At 35.1% G+C, this 23031-nt stretch overlaps 2 protein-coding genes and 1 long non-coding RNA gene across 4 annotated transcripts; 2 read left to right on the top strand and 1 right to left on the bottom strand.

Moving 5' to 3' along the window:
- The first annotated feature begins 6182 nt into the window (after nt 1-6182).
- On the top strand, nt 6183-7229 carry LOC106718417. Its single transcript, XR_006756114.1, has 3 exons — nt 6183-6228; nt 6769-6918; nt 7064-7229. It is a non-coding gene; the product is annotated as an uncharacterized LOC106718417 (long non-coding RNA).
- A 501-nt stretch (nt 7230-7730) lies between these two features.
- Nucleotides 7731-14361, top strand: LOC106718418 (2-oxoglutarate dehydrogenase, mitochondrial). 2 transcript variants are annotated; one of them, XM_014512489.2, is made up of 21 exons: nt 7731-7787; nt 8069-8191; nt 8301-8388; nt 8545-8630; nt 8893-9058; nt 9421-9499; nt 9718-9894; nt 10152-10300; nt 10452-10537; nt 10691-10870; nt 11002-11182; nt 11335-11553; nt 11633-11826; nt 11902-12030; nt 12183-12304; nt 12386-12498; nt 12643-12830; nt 13151-13247; nt 13380-13572; nt 13695-13991; nt 14224-14361. In XM_014512489.2, exons 5-21 carry the CDS (start codon nt 8932-8934, stop codon nt 14321-14323), a joined length of 2631 nt encoding a protein of 876 aa, XP_014367975.2. In that variant the 5' UTR covers nt 7731-7787; nt 8069-8191; nt 8301-8388; nt 8545-8630; nt 8893-8931; the 3' UTR covers nt 14324-14361. The 2 variants fall into 2 exon arrangements, with proteins under 2 accessions (XP_014367975.2, XP_045542879.1); XM_045686923.1 differs by lacking the exons at nt 7731-7787; nt 8069-8191; nt 8301-8388; ... (2 more) ...; nt 9421-9499; nt 9718-9894 and having other exon boundaries at nt 10275-10350.
- Nucleotides 14362-15288: 927 nt separating this feature from the next.
- Nucleotides 15289-23014, bottom strand: LOC106718438 (sugar transporter SWEET1). The gene is made up of 5 exons (XM_014512517.2): nt 22866-23014; nt 18623-18800; nt 17425-17704; nt 16318-16437; nt 15289-15784 (listed from the first exon to the last, which is right to left on the bottom strand). Exons 2-5 carry the CDS (start codon nt 18790-18792, stop codon nt 15668-15670), a joined length of 687 nt encoding a protein of 228 aa, XP_014368003.1. The 5' UTR covers nt 18793-18800; nt 22866-23014; the 3' UTR covers nt 15289-15667.
- Nucleotides 23015-23031: the final 17 nt, after the last annotated feature.

Raw genomic sequence — 23031 nt, 5'->3', positions numbered from 1 at the left:
GTGGAACACATTAAAAAAATAATAAATATCATTATAATAATAACTAGCTTTTACCCGCGACTCCGTCCGCGCGGATTAAAAAATAGAAAACGGGGTAAAAATTATCCTATGTCCGTTTCCTGGTTCTAAGCTACCTGCCCACCATTTTTCAGTCAAATCGATTCAGCCGTTCTTGAGTTATAAATAGTGTAACTAACACGACTTTCTTTTATATATATATATATATATAGATTAATAATGATAATAAATGTATTTGATATTGCAAACGTATGTTTTTAAATTATATTTATATTCAAAGGTGGGCATTAACTCGTTAATCCGTTAATCGTTAATTAACGAAGTTAACATTTTCCTTAACGGATTAACTTTTAAGTTAAATTCAAAAAGTGTTAACGCTCTTGTTAACTTCCGTTAAATTCTACTTCCGTTAATTTAGTCCGTTAATTGTTACAATAGACACTTATTGACGTGTTGTCATTTTATTTAAATTATGCAACAGGCTACATTCGTAAGTTCGGCTATGTTCGGCTATGTTCGGCGACCGTCGGCGAGCCGAATGGTGAACGAGAACGAGAGAGAACGAGAACGAGCGAGTGTGATGCATGTTATACAAATACAATACACCGAGCGGCCGGGATAGACGTGATCAAAAGAGTACCACAGAATCCTTGTTAGAAAATAGTGACGATTTAAACAAACTTACCTCTATCAAATATTGCGAAGTTTAGGCGCTAGGCACCTTCAAAGATTATTAATTATTTCACATTTACACAAATATCTCGAAAAGTCTTTATTACATTTTATTCACATTTAAACTGGTTTTCATTTATTTAACATCACTTTTTTTAGAACAAGACTATGTTATAAAATCAACATAAGGTTCGAAAACAATTTACTCTTAATACAATAATTGTTATACGCGAGACACAAAATCTATTAAAAAAGATAAACTCTGCGTTGAATAGCAATCAAAATAATCGAGTGTGCATTACTCTTCAACGTCGTACCTAAAATACAACTAAACTTTGTTGCAGACAAAAATGTTTATTTTAATGTTGAAGTTTAAAGACAACTAAAAATATAAAAAAAAATAGTTTATGGTTCATTTGAAAAAGCGTACAAATAGGATTTTTTTGTCATTGCGTAGATAAGAAACAAACAATGAAAAATAAATTTAAAAATTCGAAAGACGAAATGTGCACGCAATAAACGTTCCTCAAAAACAATAGGGATTTAGGTGTTTATTACCGTCGTTTGTTTTTTTGGGGCTTCTTCATAGTCTACGAAAAATATTTTTAACAACAACAAAAATATGAACAAAGGATCAAATGGACAGCCGCACAGAGAATGCGATAACGAACTCGATGGATTTATGGCCCCAACCCTTCTAATGGTCGGGGATGCACGTGCGCTGCGCAAAGACAATAGCGAAGATAATTTGTTTGTTTACAAAAAAAAGTATACGACAAAACGAGAAAGAATGAGGAAAAAGATAAAATAATTAGATTATTAGATAGAATTATGTTAGTGAAATAATGTTAAACTGTGTTATACTAAATTTTATATATGAAATGTCGCCAAGTGACCTTTACAAAAAGACATCGATTTTTTTACGTATATCGAAAGTTTATTTTAAAATTAATCGAATGTGTCATCTAAAAGCTGTAGCTGCGAAGCAGCTAATGGGCTCTCTACCAAGTGAACGCATCACTCCTCAAAGACCATTTCAGACAGTGGGTGTTGACTTTTGTGGCCCATTTAACATAAGGGTTGCGAGAATCCGGAAGCCATTGCAATCAAAAGCTTATATTGCACTTTTTGTGTGTTTTATGACAAAAGTAGTCACCGATTTGACTACAGAGGCTTTCTTGGCATGTCTGAAAAGATTTATAGCTAGGCGTGGTTTACCCACAATCATTTATTGTGACAATGCTAAAACCTTTAAAGGTGCTTGTAACACCCTTAAAGAATTGTATGAATTATTTAATTCAGAATCTCATAAAGATGATGTAATTTCATAACTTAACATAACTTTATCTAATATATTTTTCTTTTGTATGTTAATGTTAAGTTAAACCTATGTATAGGTAATTTTAGTTTAGTTCTAAAATTTAAGAAAAGGGTTTACTCTTATTATATTGTTTATTTGTTGCCGGGCCCAATTATGTATAATAAATATTAAACATTTAAATATTGAAATGGCAACCTGGCTAGAAGATATTTTTTATTTATTCTTTTTTGTTATTGCAATACTTGCCTTATAAAATTTAATTTACATGCATGTCATTTTTAGTTCTACTTTAAAATAAATATTAATTAATATTTTTAAAGCTTGCATTTTTATTGTACAGAATGTCGTTGAAAATAATTCAAAACATATTCTTACTAATTAACTATAACGATTTTATAGGTGATAGAAAGAGAGAAGACATCACCCGCGATCGGTTGTTTGCGTTATGTCGTGTAACTTATGCTCTATACACTGAGAGTAATTTAACTTGATTTAATAGATCGGACGATAGATCATTAGATGATAGAAGTTATCGAAGGGATCTCAGTTGTATAGTATGATGTGTTGAGATGTATCACTGGATTGGTTATATAGTTTATTTATCAATGTTATAATAAGTTTCCTCTGATGTTAGAAGTTTTATTAATAAATCTATATTAATAAATAAAAAGTACGTAAAAAATGATAAGTCTGTTCGTGGGCCCTTAGATAAAATAAAATAAAAAAATATTACCAAATTATACATAAAATTAAATGTTCAGTTGTTGGAGTATGAGCAAATGAATATCCGGGTGCAAATAGTAACAGATAAATGTAAATACTGCACAAAAGTTTTGATTGTTTTCTTTTGAATATTATCACATGTCTTACTGTTTAATAGAAAATTTATGTTGTCTAAATTTAGTTAGCTCCCGTGACGTCGGATTGTCGATAAAAAAATTGACTGAAAAAGTCAATTGTCCATCATTGTCAGTGTAGTATATAAGTGTGTGTAACTAGTGCATGCTATGTCATTATTATGGTACAGGCATTAGTACATCGCTCCTATTGTCTAAATTATATTTTAGTATATTATAGAACTAAACTATAGATAAGATTAGCGATCGCCCGAGATTTCGTAAGCGCAGTATAAAATAGCCTAAGTTCTATTGAAAGTCTCGACAAAATCGGTCCATACGATTCGGAGATTATTCATATGGCCATTTCTCGCTTGCGGCTTATACTCGTAATATAAACAAAAATTAACTTTAACTGTTAACTTTAACTTGCGTTAAATTTTCGTAAATTAAACGCTTTAACGATTAACGAAGTTAAATTTTTATTTAACGAATTAACGATTAACGAAGTTAACTTTTTGATTAACTGTGCCCACCTATGTTTATATTGTACTCCAAGTTTCGTCTGATGAGTGTTACTGCTGGAAGTCAAATTCTAGTTCCCTTTCCCATTCCACTTTTTTCTAACAAGGAAAAGGTAGGATGGGGAGCAAGAGAGACAGCTACACGTTGCTAAACCATCGCTAAATATCTAAGAATTGAATCCAAGGACAATCCTTAGATTGACAGCCGATTTCTAAAAAAAATCACTAGATTTGTGTGCTTGTTAAAGTACCAACTATAACTATTTAGTTGGTAAATCCTAGGATTCACCGTAGTTCTGGCCTATACAGTTAGTTAACGACGACCGTCAGGCACAGATTAAATTAAAATAATATTTTACTGTAAGTAAATTATCCGACATTTTTTATTCACAACAATAGAAACATTCTTATCAAGATTGGAATATAAATTTATAGAACACTACTCGAAAACGCATTTAGAAAGCAATAAATATCTAATATATAAAATTATCGTGTCACACTTTTCGTTCCCGTACTCCTCCGAAACGGGTTGACCGATTCTCATGAAATTTTGTGAGCATATTCAGTAGGTCTGAGAATCGGCCAACATCTATTTTTCATTTTTTTTTTTTTAACTGCGCGCGGACGGAGTCGCGGGCGACAGCTAGTAATATTATAAATGTGAAAGTAACTCTGTCTGTCTGTCTCGCTTTCACATCAAAACTATTGAATCGATTTAAATTTGGTACACAGATAGTCTAGATCTACAGCCTGAGAAAGGACATATTATGTAGGCTACTTATTAAGGGTGCGAAATAACAATAGGTAATTGGGATTGAAAGTATGTATGAGAATATGTGAGGTAGTGATGCAACGGATGTCTGTTTCCGTTTCCGCAAGTGCGGAAGTTCCGCGTGCTTTTCAACATCCGTTTCTGCTTCTGTTTCCGCAACTTTTATAACGGAGATAAAACGGAACTTTACGACGGCTGAGAGTTCCAAATGCGCGGCGCGAGACGCGCAGTCCGTGCGCGTGCGCGGCCTTTCAGCACTTGTCGCATTTGTTTGTTCATGTACTTTTTTTGTGAATTTAAGCGCGTAATATTTTCTGCTGCTGTTTGAAATAATCAGTTTCTCTTGCTGGAGTTAACTGTCTAGTTGTTGTCCATATAAAATTTGATAACTGGCAAAATGTGACTATTTCATACTTACGAGTTATTAAATGTACTTTTGAATAAGTGATAACCATGTAATATATCATCATCATTATTATCATCAGCTCACGATACATCCCCACTAAGGAGCTCGGAGACTACCCCAAATTAGGGGTAACTAGGCCATAGTCAACCACACAGGCCCAGAGCGGGTTGACTTCACACATATTGAATTTTTTCTCAGATATGTGCAGGCAGCATCACTATGGTTTCCTTCACCGTAAGAACGTCGGATAAATGTACATTTGTAAATCGAAAAACACATTGGTACATGGCGGGATACGAACCCAGCCCCTGCAGATTGCAAGTCAAGTGCCACGAGCCACCGACGCCTAATAATTATATCTTTTTCTAATGTAGATTTGGTGTATTTGATACTTAACACATTCACTGTTTACAAAATAAAAAAGGTAACAGCTGGGAGCCAAAACTTTTTACGGTGAATTTTGATTATTTAATAATATTTTTATTTTTAAGTTTTAATATTTAAAAGCCTCCGTTTGTCAACACGTATTTTAACTTATTGCAGCACAGTAAAAATACATACATTGAAGGCTAAAGGACACCGATATCCAATGCCTTAATAAATTAAAAACGAATACAAGCTGTTTTTACCAAAATAATAAATATTTGTAAATATGTTTTTTTTTCTCATATTATTTACACTTCTGTTTCCGCATCCGCTTCCGTTTCCGTTTCTGCTAAAATTTATTTTTGACATCTGTTTCCGTTTCTGGTTCTGCTAAGACACTTCCGTTGCATCACTAATGTGAGGTTTATTTGAATGTTTTGTAAGTTTAATATGGTTCGTTGTTATATTTTATACTTTTAAGTAAATTTTTTAGCCTAAAGTCATGTTATCCGAAGACAGTATTTCAATTGGACGAAGTCGCGGTCACAGCTAGTGAATGGTGGCGAATGGTTGGAATTCAACTATGATTCATAAATTTTTTTATATTCGCTTTTTTTCTACATTGACTTTAACCGTGTTAATTTCCATATTTATCCGTTCGAGCAATTACCTTAAGAAAGGGTATTAATGTAATATTTAATTTAATTTAATATTTAAATACACTTTATGTACAAGTTTGGCACGAAAATGATCATTAGCTTGTATATAATGAAGTCGATCAATTCTACATTAGTCTACAGTCTAGACCATTTTATAATACTAATGTATTGCGATTATGTTTAGTTTTTATCCTTCTTTATTCCTCACTATACGCTTTTATTTAAATATATTTATCACGGAGTACATCAATTTGTATCAGTTTTAACTTATTTGTACAATGTATTCAGATATTGTCAAAGCTTCGTTGATTTTTTTAATCTATATTAGTGACGTTTACGTAAGTATAACGGCAAAGTATTATAATTCTAAAAAAAATTACACCACAGGTCCTTACGAAACACCTTTAACAGATATTAATGTTTTTATACGTTTTGGGTGATTGTTTCGTAATGGAAGCCAACGGTCACATAATGAAATAATTTCTTTTTGTATCGTAGAGCTTGAAAGTGACATTTGAAAGGGGGTACATGACCTATTTCAATCCAAAGTACGTAGAGTATGCGTATGTGAACGTGACGCGGTACTCCAGGCGGAGCGACTACTACGCGAATATTGAATACAAGGCTAGATATTCCACAACAAATAACGTAACGGTACGTACTTTTTTTTGGTATTGGGGGGGGGGACTTTGAAAGATACCCTTTTTTCTGGAAGAAAGGTTAATGTGGGGTTAGACCCACTAAAATCCCCTCGGTGGCCAGCCTCGAGCACCAGTGATGGTGGTTCCGGGATCCCGAGGAACGCAACGGAACCCTCAGCACGACACAAACGGAACGTACTAACTGCCAAATTCGTTGTCGAAAGATACAAGGAGTATCATTAAACAGTGGTAGACCAGGTAGAGTCAGCTGCAGTATTAGTTAATGCATCGCACGCTCGACCGCTGCGATATCATGCACAAGACAGGCGTAATGTAGAAGTAATGCCGCGTTTCGCCTCATGAGCGTTGCCAATTCAAATTATTTTTTCCAGTCCTTTCTAATACGAAAAGGATGGGAAGGAGACGTATTGAACAGAGAAATGGCTTTTCCTGTAATACTGCCATTGCTAAATTGAAAGAAAGAAAAAAATGACGCTTGAATGTTGCCCTATATAATTTCTCATTATTAACAAGAAAAGTAACAAATTCGCAGATCCACATTTACTTCTACGAGGAAATACGTAACCAATATAAGCGATCGTTCATCGAGTTCCACCACAAGATCTGCGACTTTCTCACTAAGGACCCGTACATCGGCGCGGTGGCAGCCAACTTGGGACTCGACAAATGCCCTGTTCCCAATGTAAGACACAGTCGAAAAGACCCTATCTTTAATTTTATCTGCCTATATCTTGTATTGGTTCTCTTAAAACATGTTACTTTTTTCGTTTGCCAAATATAAGTCGTCTTCTTCTACCTCTGTGAAGAATTTTAATATTTTCCCACAGGGCATACACAGATTGCTAAATCTGACAACAAACTATGACAACTTCCCGAACGTCTTCCCGTTTGCAAAGGGTCGCATTGACTTCTGGTTTAACTGCAGTGATACAGGAGAGGGCGTGGCCGGCGCGACCGCTTTTGTCGCATTCAAAAACGAATTCAAGAGGAAACAAGGACAAAGAAAATATTGATTTTTAACTAATTGCTATATTTACTAGCCCTAAAAACAATATTCTAAACCTTGTTTTGTGGTGTACTGGTTATATGTTCTAAAGTAATTTGTCAGAATAAAAGAATATTTTGCAATTAAAAAGTTCTTTATTACCTAACTTCAAATTCAGAATATGTCAATAGTTCTTAGAAGCAACAATATATTTAATATACCTTTTATATTATTTTTATTTTCATTTTGTAATTTTGTAATTTTGCTATTCATTTTATTTCGCAAATATAAATGTAAAAACTGTTAAACCTTTTTAGGTTATTATCTGAAGTAGTTATTTACGGGCAAGTTTTTTTTGTAATAATTGTTACTTATTTGTGTTAAATTACAGTGACATATAATAGTGTTAATATTGGTTTATTATTTATTTGTTAACTCATGTTCATTAGTCCGAAAGTTTATTAGTTATTTACTGAGAAAATGTGTTTTATAGGTGAGCTATGTCTTTGGTTAATGCAGTTCACATTGCTAAAACATCAAAATTATTACGCTCCTGTAAACCTGTTGTAAGTTTATAAACTTTTTACTTGTTAAATTATAGCATAAATAAAAAAGAACCATTAATAAGATGCCAAAAATAAAGAATGGCCTATGGCCTATTGTATGATTTAAACACATCTTCGATTGGAAACTTAGGGTTTGTTGCAAGTGAATAATCTTTGAATGGGTCGATATCGGGGTGTAAATTTTTTTAAAATAATGTTTAGTAACCCGGATATGATTTCTTCTCCGTTGAAACTATTCTCGATTTTAAAGAATGTTATGTTAAAAATATTTATAATTTTAGATTAAAGGATATCTTATAACAAGAGGTAGTTCTTCCCGGTCGGAGTCCTTTCTGTCAGGATGTAACGCAAACTTTCTCGAAGCGCAGTACGTCGACTGGGTGAAAAAAAATCCAGTTGATTCCGTAAGTAAAACGCTACATATTGATCCATTGTTAAATCAATCCATTAGACTTTTTGTCTTAACTTTACATATTGTATAACTTGGTACCAGTAATATTTAACACATTACAGTCTTGGGACTGTTTCTATGAAAGCCTCAACGCGAACGAGTTGAAAATTGAAGATGTCGAAGACGAGTTCACACCTAAAACAAAAACTGGTGATTCGTTTTTTTTTTCTTTTTACCTTTTTTGTTTATCAATAGGTACTTTTGCCTCTAGTTAATGAAAATTACCAAAATAATAAAAGCTACCTGATAAAATTACGTCGGAAATTCATTTAAATTACCTTCATCCTTATGTAAAAACTTGTTTAGGTGAACAAAGTTGCAAGAAAGCTGATGATAACAAGGAAACAATCAAGTTGCACCTGGCCGTGCAACATTTGATTCGAGGCTTCCAGGTGAATTTGCAACATAAACATGGTTCTTACTTAGCAGACCCTCAAAAAGCTAAACACTTTACCACGTGATTGTAGCCGAGCGCAACTGCTATTCCTATTTCCAAGATGAAAATTAACCATTTTATTTTATTCAAGAGTAAGCTTATATTATTAATAACTAGTAATACTAGAATACATTCCCAAGGTATAAACATTGAGAAATTTTCTACCTGGACTAAAAGCAGATAAAAATTTTAAAACCAAATGTAATGTAAATGTATAGATCCGTGGGCACCTGCTGGCGCAGACTGACCCGTTGCGCATGGCAATCGCGGCCGACTGGATCCTGCGAGCAAAGAACCAGCGCATGAAGGCCGAAGCCGACTCTTCGACTCGACTGTCCAACTTCGAGTCGAAGTTCGTCGCTAGAGAGCTGGGAACTGTTCTCAGTATGTTTTATATGTTCCACGGCAATGGGATATTATTCCTGACTCAGTAACACTGAACGTGTTAAACACAAAAATAATCATCTATAGCTTAGGGCTGCCAAATTTTAATAAACGTAGAATTATGGCAGCTGAAAAAGGACGACAGCATTGTCAACCCTTGGCAGACGAAGAAAAAAACGACGTCTACCTTTAAACCTTAGCCAACGAAGTTGACCCTCAATTTAACTAGTTTCTCAAGATAAAAGTTGATCCTTTTATTGTTTTTAAATCTAGTAATATATATATATATTTAAAATCACTTTCAAAAGACAACGTAAGCCTATTTAGTTTTTGTTTAGGTAAGTAGTTCATTTTGTTTTCAGCTGACGCTCATATGAATATGAAATTTGAACTTCCTCCAATGTGCTACTTGGGAGGGAAAGAGCATGAATTGACATTAAGGTAACCATTTTCAATCATAAGTACTTATTAAATACTTTTTAGTATCAAAAAATACAAATTATTTTAATTTGTTCCATATTAAACCGATCTAAAGATATCAATAGCAATAAAACAACGTAAACTATCATTGACAATAGGCGATCTTCAGAACTACTATGAGGCTTCATTATTGAATTCGGCCGTTAATTAATCTCTGAAATGAGGTTTGTATTATTTAGCGAGATAAAGAGGCGTCTGGAGAATGTGTACTGCGGGTCGATTGGCGTGGAGTACATGCACGTGCACGACATGGACAGCCTCCATTTCGTGCGCGAGAATCTCGAGACGCCTGGCATTATGGAGAAGACGCCAGAGCACAAGAAGCTCATACTCCGCAGGCTCACCAAGGCTGTCTTGTAAGATTCAGTTTTTTTTTTATTTCATAAGGTGGCAAAGGAGAATGCGTATACCTGGTTTCACTAAACTAACAAAGTGAATGCTGCCCATACCCGTATATAACAAGTTAAAAGGTTGGCAATGCTTTGTTTACCCTTATTAGTCAAATCCTCCAGAAGATTTTAGTAAGTGCCTCTTTAAAAGAGTTTAATTGAACGATAGATTTGGAAAATGGGCCATTGCTGTTGCCAATAATGAAAAATGATGTTTTGGACAGCCTTGAGAAATATTTCGCAACAAAATGGCCGGCCGAAAAGCGGTTTGGATTAGAGGGTGGCGAGAGCCTGATCGTGATGCTGGAAGAGATCGTTGACACGGCCACAGAGCTCGGCGTCGAGTCCATTGTCATGGGCATGCCGCATAGAGGTTAGATCCTTTACATTTGGTGCACGAAAAATGCGATAACGCAATGCGAGGTTTGACGCGACGTCAAAATATCAAGTCAAGAAGAGATATTATTATGAGTATGGTTAATGGTATCTAATAAATATTAATTTAAATATAAGTAATATAACAGGTCGCCTGAACGTGCTGATCAACGTGTGTCGGAAGCAGCTAACGGACATCTTTGCTCACTTCAGACCAATGGAGCCCAAAGAAGTGGTATGTTACTGGAAAAAATTATATTTTCCAAGGTGTAACAACAAATACATACACGATTTATTGCGTGCTAAGATACTTACGCTCTCCTTAAGCTAAAATTATCTATAACTTTGTACCGACTGATCAATCGACAAATGTTATCTATGTGCGTAGGGTTCGGGAGATATCAAATACCATTTGGGTACGTACATTCATCGGTTCATCCGGCGTACGAACCGTTACATCAAAGTATCGATGAGCTGCAACCCCTCGCATTTGGAGGTGGTAACGCCCGTAGTGACAGGCAAGGCGCTCGCCGAGCAGCACTGGACCGGGGACAAGAATGGTGATAAGGTAATGCACGCTATATTACAATACTGGCCATACTGCCTCGAGCAATGGTGGAAGCACTGAGACGGAATCAATCATCAGTCGCCGAGAGCCGACCGTGTTTTATCGCACATTATTTTCACGGATTTGTTTAGGTAATGGCAATAATAATGCATGGGGACGCGGCATTCGCGGGCCAGGGCGTGGTGTACGAGACGGCGCACATCGGCCAACTGCCGCACTTCACGACCCATGGCAGCATTCACATCGTCGTTAACAACCAGATCGGCTACACCACCGACCCTAGGTTCGCCAGGAGCTCGCCCTACTGCACAGGTACGTATCGAACCCAATAGCAAAGTATACGGTAGAAGTATAAATTAATCTCTATTATTATTGCTATTTTTTCCGTCTTTATAAATTTTTGTTGGTCATTATTATATTAAAGTATAAAGGAAAATTTTAAACGGCATGTTTACTTTGTCCAGACGTGGCGAAGTGCGTTGACGCGCCCGTATTCCACGTGAACGGAGACGATCCGGAGGCGGTGGCGCACGCAGCCATGCTCGCTATCAAGTACCGCTGTCGCTTTAAGAAGGACGTCATCCTCGACCTTGTGTGCTACCGCCGCTTCGGCCACAGCGAGGAGGACGAGCCCATGTTCACGCAGCCCTTCATGTACAAGAAGATCAGGAAAATGCCAACCGGTACTGGCTTGTCGCTAAGTGTAACAAATTGGAACAATTATTAATTTTAATCGTTTACTCCATATTTAAACGTCACCAGTGGACAAGCTGTACGCGGAAAAGGTGAAGGCAGAAGGCGTGGTGACGGACGCCGACATCAAGCAGTGGGAGAAGGAGTACACGGACACTCTCAACAAGCACTTTGAGCTCGCCAAGAAGATCACAAAACTCAGCATTATGGACTGGATCGATACGCCCTGGACTGGATTCTTTGAAGCGAGAGATCCTAAAAAGGTAACCCTAAGCTTTTAAACGTAAAATTAAGGATAAAATCAGCTTAGATGTGGTGTTAAATAAATTACTTTACAGGTTGAAGAAACCGGAGTATGTGAGGCATCTATTATGACAATTGCGAATCACTTCTGCAAGCCGCCGGAGCCGTGGGCATTCGAAACACATAAAGGAATCAACAAGATTTTGCAAAATCGAGAGAAATTGGTATGCATTGAAGTAACTAAGTATCGTTTGCAGAATCATATTTTGTCTAACATAACCTTAAAATCTGTAACCGAACCTTACTTAAACCTAAGTCCGATGCCTTCTTGTATAAAAGTGTAAGGAGAAGTGGCATTGTAGTGAGTGTGACACAGGTGAAGGAGGGCATCGCGGACTGGGCGATGGGTGAGGCGCTGGCATATGGCTCGCTACTGCGTGACAACATACACGTGAGGCTCACCGGCGAGGACGTCGAGCGTGGCACCATGGCGCACAGGTAACCGTGCCGCGTCCTACTACTGCCGAAACGATCACACAAAAATTTCCTCTAGCATAAAGACTGACGTGTCATTTACAGACATCACGTGTACCATCATCAAGGTGTAGATGGTGCCACCTACCGCGTGCTAGACACCATATACCCGGACCAGGCCAAGTACTCGCTGCACAATAGTTCACTATCAGAATTTGGTTAGTATCCAAATACAAGTATTTGATAAAATATTTACTTAGTTAATATCTGAAAATCGGATTTTATGCTTCATTCTATTATTTCTTGAGGATAACAAATCGCTGTAATGTGTGTAACGCTGGTTCTTGGTCATTGTGGGCCAGGTATCCTCGGCTTCGAGACAGGTTACTCCTACTACAGTCCACACCAACTGTCGATCTGGGAAGCGCAATACGGTGACTTTGCGGACACAGCGCAGCCTGTTTTCGACACCTTCACCAGTAACGGCGAAAGCAAGTGGATCTGTCAGTCGGCGCTCGTCGTCGCCCTGCCACACGGCATCGATGGCGCGGTGAGACACACAATGTACATTGTACACAAAGAAGAGAAATTATGCAAAATACTATCCAGACATGCACAATTGCAAATTACATGACATGAGATACAGACATGCACAAAATTAGGCTTCTGGCACACACGCTCACCAGACGGAACGCGGAATTGCTTCTATTTAACGTCTGTCTACTGTGTGGTCGTGGTATAGAACCAGTCGAGACGGCCAATGCGTGCAACAGACATTATTGTAACTGACGTCTACTGTTTTTAAAATTGTATAGTATTTGTTTGTTTTAAAGTAATATTGAAGTAGTTATAAATGTACTTGATCCCCAGGGTCCGGAGCACTCGTCGGCGCGTGTGGAGCGCTATCTGACTATGTGCGATGATCACGAGGACCAGGTGCCCGATCTCGACGACAAGGATATGGCCTGTTTGTATCGTTATAGAGACTGTGCTTTTGTTTTTGTTTCGTTAGCAATATCTGTATGCATGTTACATGTTTCGTGACTTACTGTACTCAGAATCGTTTAAGGCCATTAATGTATATTTAATTTGTTGACAGTAAAACAACTGAAGGTTGCGAACTGGATAGTGTGTAACGTGACCAACCCCGCGAATTATTTCCATCTGATGCGGCGCCAGATCGCGCTACCTTTCCGTAAGCCGCTGATCCTCTTCACGCCTAAGGTCGGCCTCAAACACCCATATTACAGATCGCCCTTCAAGGACTTCTACCCCGGCACGTGCTTCCGAAGGTAAGCTATTAAAATGAACTTCTAGAATTCTACAGAAAAGGTTTAATTTGTTATAAATAACTTTTTTGGTCACTAAGTGTAGAAGTAAGTATATATTTTAAAATGTATACTTTGTTTTTAAGGGCAATACCAGAAGACGGTCCGGCATCGAAGAATCCATCCTGCGTGAAGAAGTTAATCTTCTGTTCTGGGAAAGTGGCAATCACGATCACTGAGCTACTAAAAGAGAAGAAGCTAGAAGATAAGATTGCGATGTGCCGGATTGAGCAGCTGTATCCGTTCCCCTACGACATCGTGCTGAAGGAGTTCTGCAAGTACCCGAAGGCCACGGTCGCGTTCTGCCAGGAGGAGCACAGGAACCAAGGGCCCTGGCTCTACTGTAAAGTCAGGATGGAGAATTTGTTTGGAAAAAAGATTGAGTAAGCACCATTTAGCTATCGACTGAGCTTCATTCTGCGCTCATCATTTGCAATATTATAACATGATCATGTTTTCTTGGTGAGATGTCAAGAAGTCGAATCTAACGGTATCTCTTAGTAATTTGAAGTTGCCAAAAGTTTATTTTCGAATTTCCTCACGTATAGCTGAATAACAACCATTTAAATTGGTTGCCTTTTTCAGAGTATTTACAAAATAAATTTCTATTCACAGATGCATCTCGCGACCGCCCAGTTCTGCGTCAGCGACGGGAATCAAGTGGCTACATCAAAAGGAATTGAAGGCATTGAAAGAAGCTATTATCAAAATATAGACTTGTGTAACGTACTCTAACATTTGATGATGTTTTATCAAGACGAGCATATTTGTTTGAACATGTCTGTTTTCCAAACGTGTGTTCAAATGTTTTTTTTCCCAAGTCGAATGTAAATTAAAACAAAATTATTAAAATGTGAAAAATTTATTAATGCAATTTTTTTACAATAATTGATTTATTTGTGTCATTTTACAATAAATGATTTTCTACCTAATAATAAAACATTTTATATCACAAACAATAAATGTTGAGCTTTCCGCCGCAAATGAACTCACAAAACGAAGACTTGCGAAAGTCTAGGTAACGGCGAGGTACAAAAATCTAGATCAGTGTTTCCCAAAGTAGGCGATTACGCCCCCTTGGAGGCGTTTGAAATCTAGGAGGGGGCGATAAGAGGCCCAAAAAATGGGGGCATTGAAATTAATTAAAGTAATGAAATTGTGGTTTTTAAGTTTTAGGGCTGAATAAAAATTAGGGGCGATCTTAAATATAAGTGATTTTCAAAGGGGGCGGTGAAAGAAATAAGTTTGACAATCACTGATCTAGATAAAAACATTACGGGAGGTAATATTAGGTATAATCTTTTAAAACGGCCAAAAGGACTAGTATCCAGGCCAGAAAATATTAAAAAAAAATAAACAAGCGGCAAATCAAAGCCATTACACCACAACATTAAATAATAAAAATACTGAATTAAATAATTGATTGATATGAAAATGCATTTAATTCAGTCTATTAAGCTTAAAATATTTGTCTATAAATAATTTATTCGTAAAAATTATTTAAGCTATGGAAATTCGCCACTTTTCAACTAAACGGCGTCGTAAAAGCATGATTACATATCAAAAATAGATACATTTATAATTGATTTAAAAATAAAATGTATTCATATAGTATATATATAGTAATTAAAAATGTAGACGACATAGTATTTTGTCTCTATTGACAATATTTATTAAAAAATATATAATTTAAGTTAAAGTTCTGACATCTATATATGGACTGGCTATATGCCGTGGTATTTTGTGCCCATTTGATTTTTGCCATTTTAGCGCTGACGGTTGTTGTTGGTAACCACAAGGATTCGAACTAATACGGAATTAACTGCCAGGAACATCAACAGGCGCGTTTAAATGGAAACTGTCATTTTCAAGCAATGGCCTATTCGTTTATGACTTAAAAAGTCATAATTTAGTAAATCATAAATGTTTGAAAACAAAAACGTGTACTAAGGAACTGTCACCCGAAATGTCAGTGAAATTTGAGGTTATATGTTTCCCTCCAATTTCAAATAAATTGCAGGCCGGTGTTGCTTTTGTACCATTATTACTAATTAACCTTTTAATCAGCCTTCTTCGCCTTCGCTTTAACCTTTTCTTTGGTGGCGCGTTTGGATGGATAGATGACGAACAACGATAGCTGAATGGAGCACAGAATTACAGCGACTACGTTTTGAATCTGGAATAATATAAAACCTCTTTTGAACTGTGAAACATTACCTGCCGGTAGGTTATCGCCACGCCAAAAATACAAATCACCCCAAAATATACGATCATCGTTATCCATATATATAAAAGAAAGTCGTGTTAGTTACACTATTTATAACTGAAGAACGGCTGAATCGATTTGACTGAAAATTGGTGGGCAGGTAGCTTAGAACCAGGAAACGGACATAGGATAATTTTTACCCCGTTTTCTATTTTTTATTCCGCGCGGACGGAGTCGCGGGTAAAAGCTAGTATTTCTATAAATCAAATTATCTGAATCCGATAAATATATAGCATCCTACTATTTCGTCTTGCTTTGGGTTTACTCTCTCAATCTTTCACACAGAGTGCGTATCTTTCCTCTCACTCATGTAACGAAAATGTGTAACATGACCTCACTTTCGAATATCATTAAATTGTCAATACATTATGTACTTATAATGATTCATACATACAACAAAATTTTGTCCGTTTGTCTGTCTGTCTGTCTGTGTGAATACTTACAATGAGGAACTTGTTCTTCAAGATGATGCCGTAGAGCAACCACATGAAGGTGACGATGGCGCCGGAGAATATGATGGGGAAGGGCAGGCCCTCGGTGCTCTGGTTCTTTATTATTTCCCTCTGGAATACAAGACAAAGAGAGAAATGATAAATGCAAATGTTTAGGTGGATGGATGTTTGTTTGAAGGTAGATCTGGAACTGCTAATCAGATCTTGATATTTTTTTTTAATTCCGCGCGGACGTAGTCGTGGGCGACAGCTAGTAATATTTAATTCTACATTTTAAAAATCGATTTTTATCATATAATCTGACCAGTACAAATCTCGCGTTCAATCTGTAACCACGAATGTACTAAGACGACAGATATCTAGATCTACTATTAATATAATTTCAAATTAATATTATTATTATAAATTATTACATTCACGTGAATTGGTTTTATAATTGTATTTAATAAATTGAACAATTAATATGAATCTAAATGAATAAATAACTGTAGCGGTTTTAAATTACATATCTCACTGGCTGTCGCCAGCGACTCCGTCCGTACGGAAAAAAAACTTAATTAGTAGCCTATATGCCGCTCTGGGAGATAAATTCAAACAAACATCCATTCATCCATCCATTTAAACATTCGCAATCGTTATATTAGTAAGATTGAGTTACTATGATATCAATATATTAAATTAATTGATATTTGATGACTTGTAATCAACGAATAATTATAGAAATTTAACGGTACCCGCAATACTACAGACAATCAGTTATTGATTTATTGCCATAGTCATTTTTATTTTTATCTATCCCATATCATAGATTATTTTAATCTGGATGAAATTGAAGTACGATATCTATACAGATAAATAACATTGAAGTGTCTGTATGTAATAATAAAATAAAATTTACATATTTAGTTAAAAAAAAAGTTTTTTTAAAAATTTTTATAACAAAAAACAATTTTTAAAATTTCTACCTATCTATCCACAAGTCACATAATCGAAAAGGAGGTTGCAATCAAAGGCTATCGAATTAAATCCACAACACGGTATGGTAAATCCTTCAATAATTTACGTAGGTAATAAAAAGTACTGTTTGTATGAACTCACCAAGCCAAACAAAGGTGATGCGATCAAGTAGAACATGAAAGCGGTGATAATCGTCCCAAATCTGTTCTCCACGAGTTTGGGATCTTCCATCTCTGCATATCCCAGGAGTGCGACCGTGAAGGCACCCGCCAAACCAATCTTAGCCCACACCTTGACCTTCTCCGAAGTGTAATGGAAGTAGACCAACACGTACACAATGTTCAGCGCCAAACCGACCAGGTTCACTTGAATCATCTTATCATCTCGCAATATGTAACCGTACTTTAAGTTGAGCAAGCTCCTGTTGACAATGTTTCATAATGAAGAGCTTCTTAGTGTAAGAGTTTATACAATATTGAACTGTAAAATAAACGCGTTAATTTTCTATTCCCACATTATCCTAACAAGGAAATGGTCGCAGCGGAGTAAAAGAAAAGGGGAATAACCTTTTTCTCTCTTTTCTTCTGTCCGATAAAGGAAGACAACGCATCTATTACACATTATGTTATTGCAGCCGATGACGCTTATTTGTCACCTTATTGAAAAAATATACAAATTAGTATACAACAGTATACACAAGAATGTCTAAAATAAAAATAATTTATTTTTGACTACACACTAACGCTCATTATTCTATTGATTTCAAAATAGCTCGCAGCAAACTTGTGACGTCAATTCAAATTAACGAAATCAGCAAAATGACAACGTAATTCGTCGATTCCGCTAAATTTTGTACAAGTTAACCTCGTAATAATTTTGAGAATTTAATATAGTAAACGCTATAGACATTACACCTATATAAATATAATCTATATATATAAAAGAAAGTCGTGTTAGTTACACTATTTATAACTCAAGAACGGCTGAATCGATTTGACTGAAAATTGGTGGGCAGATAGCTTAGAACCAGGAAACGGACATAGGATAATTTTTACCCCGTTTTCTATTTTTTATTCCGCGCGGACGGAGTCGCGGGTAAAAGCTAGTGTTATATAATTACAGATACAAATAGATATTGTACAATCAAACAAAAAAAAACTAGGTAATCAATCTCAGTGTTTACCCACCACACAGGATGTACTGTCACACACAGAATTCTTTACTTAAGCAGTTGATTAGAATAAATTATTCTACCTTAATCTACGTTTAATCTCTGTTAATAATGTTAAAGCCATATCAAGTCATTCACCAGGTCGTCTACACTTTGATAGTGACTCACATAACAACACCTCCAAGGAAAGGAGCTATGGTTATCCCTCGGGTGTTGCCCTGCTTGTACACGTCGTAGCAGATGAAGGAGCCAGAGAACATTTGGCCGATTGTGACGATGGCAGCCACGGAGCCCACCAACTCCTTGTACGGCTGGAGTACATCGGATAGCATCTCCATCTTGGCAACTGTAACAATCATGTTTCTTTAAAAACTTTTGAATTTTAAAGTATGGTAACACTGAAAGATAATAAGCATTGTAATTAAATTGTGAGGGATTAGTATATTACTACATATATTATTTTGCCTTACAATTTGACTACGTCTTACTTTTATTGTTGTTGATCCGTGATTCTAAAAGATGAAAACCCTGGGTTCAAAGTACACCCGACGGGGGGTTATGATGGCGGAAATAAAGTTACTAGTTAAAGGCGAATTAAAGCATAGGGTTTTCCGAAAGCAGTACAAATGTAAGGGATCTACGATAGAAAAAAATGTTGATACCTTTCATGTTGTTTTAAATTACTTTTGACGGTTCTATCATTAAATATATCGACGCTGGAAAGCGTAAACGCTGTAACCCTGAAAGTATGAACTTTACAGGAGAGCCAAAATATGATAACTCGTGAGCTGATACGCCTACAAGCATGCGGTATTTAGCAATGTTGTGTAGTTTGTGCTAACCTATAATAAAATCATTATCGTTTGATAATGGTTGAAATTATTAACGTGTGAAAAACATATTCGCGATTTCAAGGTTTACAGCGTTTATGCTTTCCAGCGTCGATATTTTTATTTCTTACCTCTTATAAATGTGAAAAACGCACCGTATTTCTGACTTGCTTGTAACTGAATAACTTTTGAACTGTTCAAAATCCAGTTCAAGTATTGAAAGTTAACTAGCCTACTCAATTAATGATTGCTCTAATTAATGTAATGACAAATGTTATTAAATAAAATGCAGTTCTATTTGTTATAGTTCTTTATATATATTTCTAAGTCTCTATAGATTTTTCTACATAGATTTACAAGCTAAATAATTAATCGTTGGGTTCTGAGATCATAAACAAAACAGAGATAACAATATTATTTATTCAGGGATTCTCGTCACAGATATCAACGATAATTTGTTCAACTAGTTTTACACTTTCTACAACTTATTGACTTCTATAACAATTTTTGGTAACACAACGTCCTTGTTCCTTTAGATTAAAATGTAATGTCTATTTACTTTCTATAACAAATGAGTAAACTTAAGAACCTTTTATTTATTTCTGTTTGATATTTTATGTATACAATGAGATAACAGTAAAATTTAAATAATTATTCACTGAATATATTTAATTACATGAACGATGATAATAAAAAAGGATCGAGGACAAATTTTCTTTTAACGACATCGCGAATTTATACAATGTTTTAACGTCGCTCTAAATATACGACCTTGTTATATATCTTTGCACTTAGACATGAAGCAAAAAAGAAAATTAACGATCAATAAATTACGAATTTCAAAGAGCACTCTATGCTCACGTTAAAACGATAAAACTGTTTCCAATTACCACAGTCAAAGCACTCTTACATACTGTCGTTTCATTTTCTATCAAAATAAGACAGATAACAATATGTTCAAAATTTACGTAGAACGTTTGAACGTAGTTATGAATACAGCGCAATGACTTCCCGCAATCAGAATGGCCGAGCGACAATAGAAATCGAATCATTTAACAAGAAACATTAGACCGTCCCCAAACAATCACATCCTTGTCTTCAATTGAAATAAATAGACAAATTGATACAAGTGCGTCATGCACACACCCATTAAATAGCATTACGTCATACGTTAGCTTCGTAATAGATGGTATTGTTTCACGTGCAATTTAGCTAATGTCATTGTTTACCGCCAAAATTGTACAACGGCGGCCATCTTAGGTTAGCATTACATTAAGGCTTACGCTTCATTTAATCGTAATTAATAGAAAATAATAATGCAAGTTATTATTTGTAAGTAATAAATAACGTTGCGTGTCATAGTGATAAAAAAATTATAATTCATAATATTCTTGACATGTTTCTAATAACCTTCTCCTATTAAACGATTTTATTCTTCAACTAGGTGGATACAATAAAAACAGATAAAAGACTCAAATTCCTTAACATATTCTGCATCATGTCACGGCGCGATCTTGAATGCCGCCCATTTGTAATTTATCTAGGCAAATTGTATAGATTCGATTTCAGATTTTTTTTTTTTTGAAGAGAATAACAGGGTAATATCTAGTTTTTCTATCAAAGTTTCAGCAGCAAAAACCCACGCTTTCATAAGAAAACGATAAATATAATAAAGACGAAGTTGGTTTATCCGAAACATTAAAATATTGCGCGCATTCCCTATTACTACTTCGTTATACGTACAAATGCTGTTAGAGTAAAAATGAAAATAAAGTTATACTAGTTTTGTGACCAAATTCCGACCATTCAAACATTTTATAATATTTATTTAAAATGAAAATATTCGTGTTATTGCAGAACAGATGTTTCCGATGTTAGTTTAAAAATAATATCTTTTAGATGTATTATAAATTCGAACTGCCCACACGAGCGGATCGCACGAACGATTTAAAAAATTGTACGTTTCTTTTTACGTAGAATAAGGAGATATTTCTTCAAATACGACACCAAAATCAAAATATCGCTCGTGTGCTTAGGCCCTAACAATTTTAGACCAGTTGTTTACATTAATATGTTTAAAATTATAAAATCTCGGAGGGGAATGGTTTAGACTACCATATATTATTGAAAAAAAAAAGCTGTCAACAACGACTCCAACCTCGCGGGATTCAAGAAAAACATGAGTGACCTGTGCTCTTACAGACTGTGTTCTACATCTGTGCCAAATTTCATCAAGATCTGTTGAGGCATTCCTGAGATACCTTCTAACATACATACATCCATCTAAACTTTCCCATTTATAATATTAGTAAGATTACTGACTTAATCATAATTTTATCTATTTCGCTATACTCGCTATCATTTCGTACTAATAGAACTAACCATAATATAATTCATTAGAGACATGCATGAGTATAGTAGATTTGTATAGTTTGACCACACAGTGTGGCAGAACTATAAGAGAAGTTCAAGAAGAGAGTTTGCGACCAGGAATAAGGAAACAACACACAGACATAGAGAGAGAGGGAGAGAGAGGGGCTTTCACTCTGAAGTCTGTCAAAAAAAAATCAATGTTTGGTTGTCCCCTATGCATTCCTAAACCACTGGACAGATTATGATGAAATTGTGCTTGAATGTTCAGAGGTTACTAGAGAAAATTTGTGCTGTATAAAATTGTAAATCTAATAGGAAATTGTGTTATAAATATTATTGTTTCCACTATAATACTTTTTAACAACAATTATTTAATTTTTTGAAATCATTTTAACGGTTATTACAATACAAGCTACAAGTAGTACAATCGTTATCTAATAAAAAAAACTACGCTATAATATCAGAGTCATTATACAACTGTGTGTAATTAACCTTGAAGTCTCACTTTTTATAATTAAGCTAGTTTAGTATCAAGGTAACATTTCATTTAAAAAAATTGATAAAGATTATACAAGGGTTTTTAAACACTTAAAAAACTATACTAATACTAAAACTAACTTACTATTCTTGTTTTTTAATAATCAATAAATATATTAAATAAGAAAAGTGAGTTAAGAAAACTGAAAGCAAAAAGTTAATCTGACTTAGAAATAATATACTACAATAAAATTAAAACTTTTCAAATTAAGTTACACACATAGTCGACCATGTAAATGTTGAACCTCAAATAATAGGGTCATGACATAAAAAGTATTACCTATTGCATAATAATAAGGTGTAAATAAATATTTTAATATATAAATGTGTTTTTTATTGGTAAATAACAAATATTTATTTGTTGTGATTTTTACTGTTTTAGATGATGAAATAACTCTCTTTACTTTAAACTTTAAATTAAAATGTAGACAATATAAATTAACTGTCCAGAATTATTGATAGGTTATAAATTAGTCTAATGTAGTATTAATTTATCACATTAGATAGTAGCAAGATAATAGTATATTGTAATACAAGTAGTGTATAGTAAGATTAGAAAATTGAAATCAGTACTTTTAAAGATTAAGATTAAATTTTAAATGAAATAGTCAAGTTATTGAAACATTAAGGACTGCCAATTTATTCGTCAGGTTAAAGTTTAATAAACTTACAGTTCCACTAAACAGCGCTTTTTTCCACAAAGAATTAAACTTAATTAATTACTTTTGAAGTAAAATCTTGCACTTTAATTTCGCTGTAAAATAGTGCACTGTACACTATGAATGAAGTTTACTTTGAAACTGATGAAAGTGACATCTGACATGACAGTGACAAATG

The sequence above is a fragment of the Papilio machaon genome, chromosome 4 (genome assembly GCF_912999745.1).
Source record: "Papilio machaon chromosome 4, ilPapMach1.1, whole genome shotgun sequence".
Taxonomy (NCBI): domain Eukaryota; kingdom Metazoa; phylum Arthropoda; class Insecta; order Lepidoptera; family Papilionidae; genus Papilio; species Papilio machaon.
The sequence above is the reverse complement of the archived record's forward strand: the minus strand, read 5'-3'. Positions and strand labels throughout refer to the sequence as shown.

Excerpts from the sequence above, each read along its gene's own strand:
- LOC106718418 (XM_014512489.2), top strand. The coding sequence starts at position 8,932 with ATGGCAATCGCGGCCGACTGGATCCTGCGAGCAAAGAACCAGCGCATG. Across the intron at positions 12,831-13,150 it reads CACACGGCATCGATGGCGCG|GGTCCGGAGCACTCGTCGGC; the intron begins GTGAGACACACA and ends CTTGATCCCCAG. Across the intron at positions 13,992-14,223 it reads TTGTTTGGAAAAAAGATTGA|ATGCATCTCGCGACCGCCCA; the intron begins GTAAGCACCATT and ends TTCTATTCACAG.
- LOC106718438 (XM_014512517.2), bottom strand. The coding sequence starts at position 18,792 with ATGGAGATGCTATCCGATGTACTCCAGCCGTACAAGGAGTTGGTGGGC. Across the intron at positions 17,705-18,622 it reads TTCCTTGGAGGTGTTGTTAT|GAGCTTGCTCAACTTAAAGT; the intron begins GTGAGTCACTAT and ends CATTGTCAACAG. Across the intron at positions 15,785-16,317 it reads TGAAGAACAAGTTCCTCATT|ATTCAAAACGTAGTCGCTGT; the intron begins GTAAGTATTCAC and ends ATATTATTCCAG.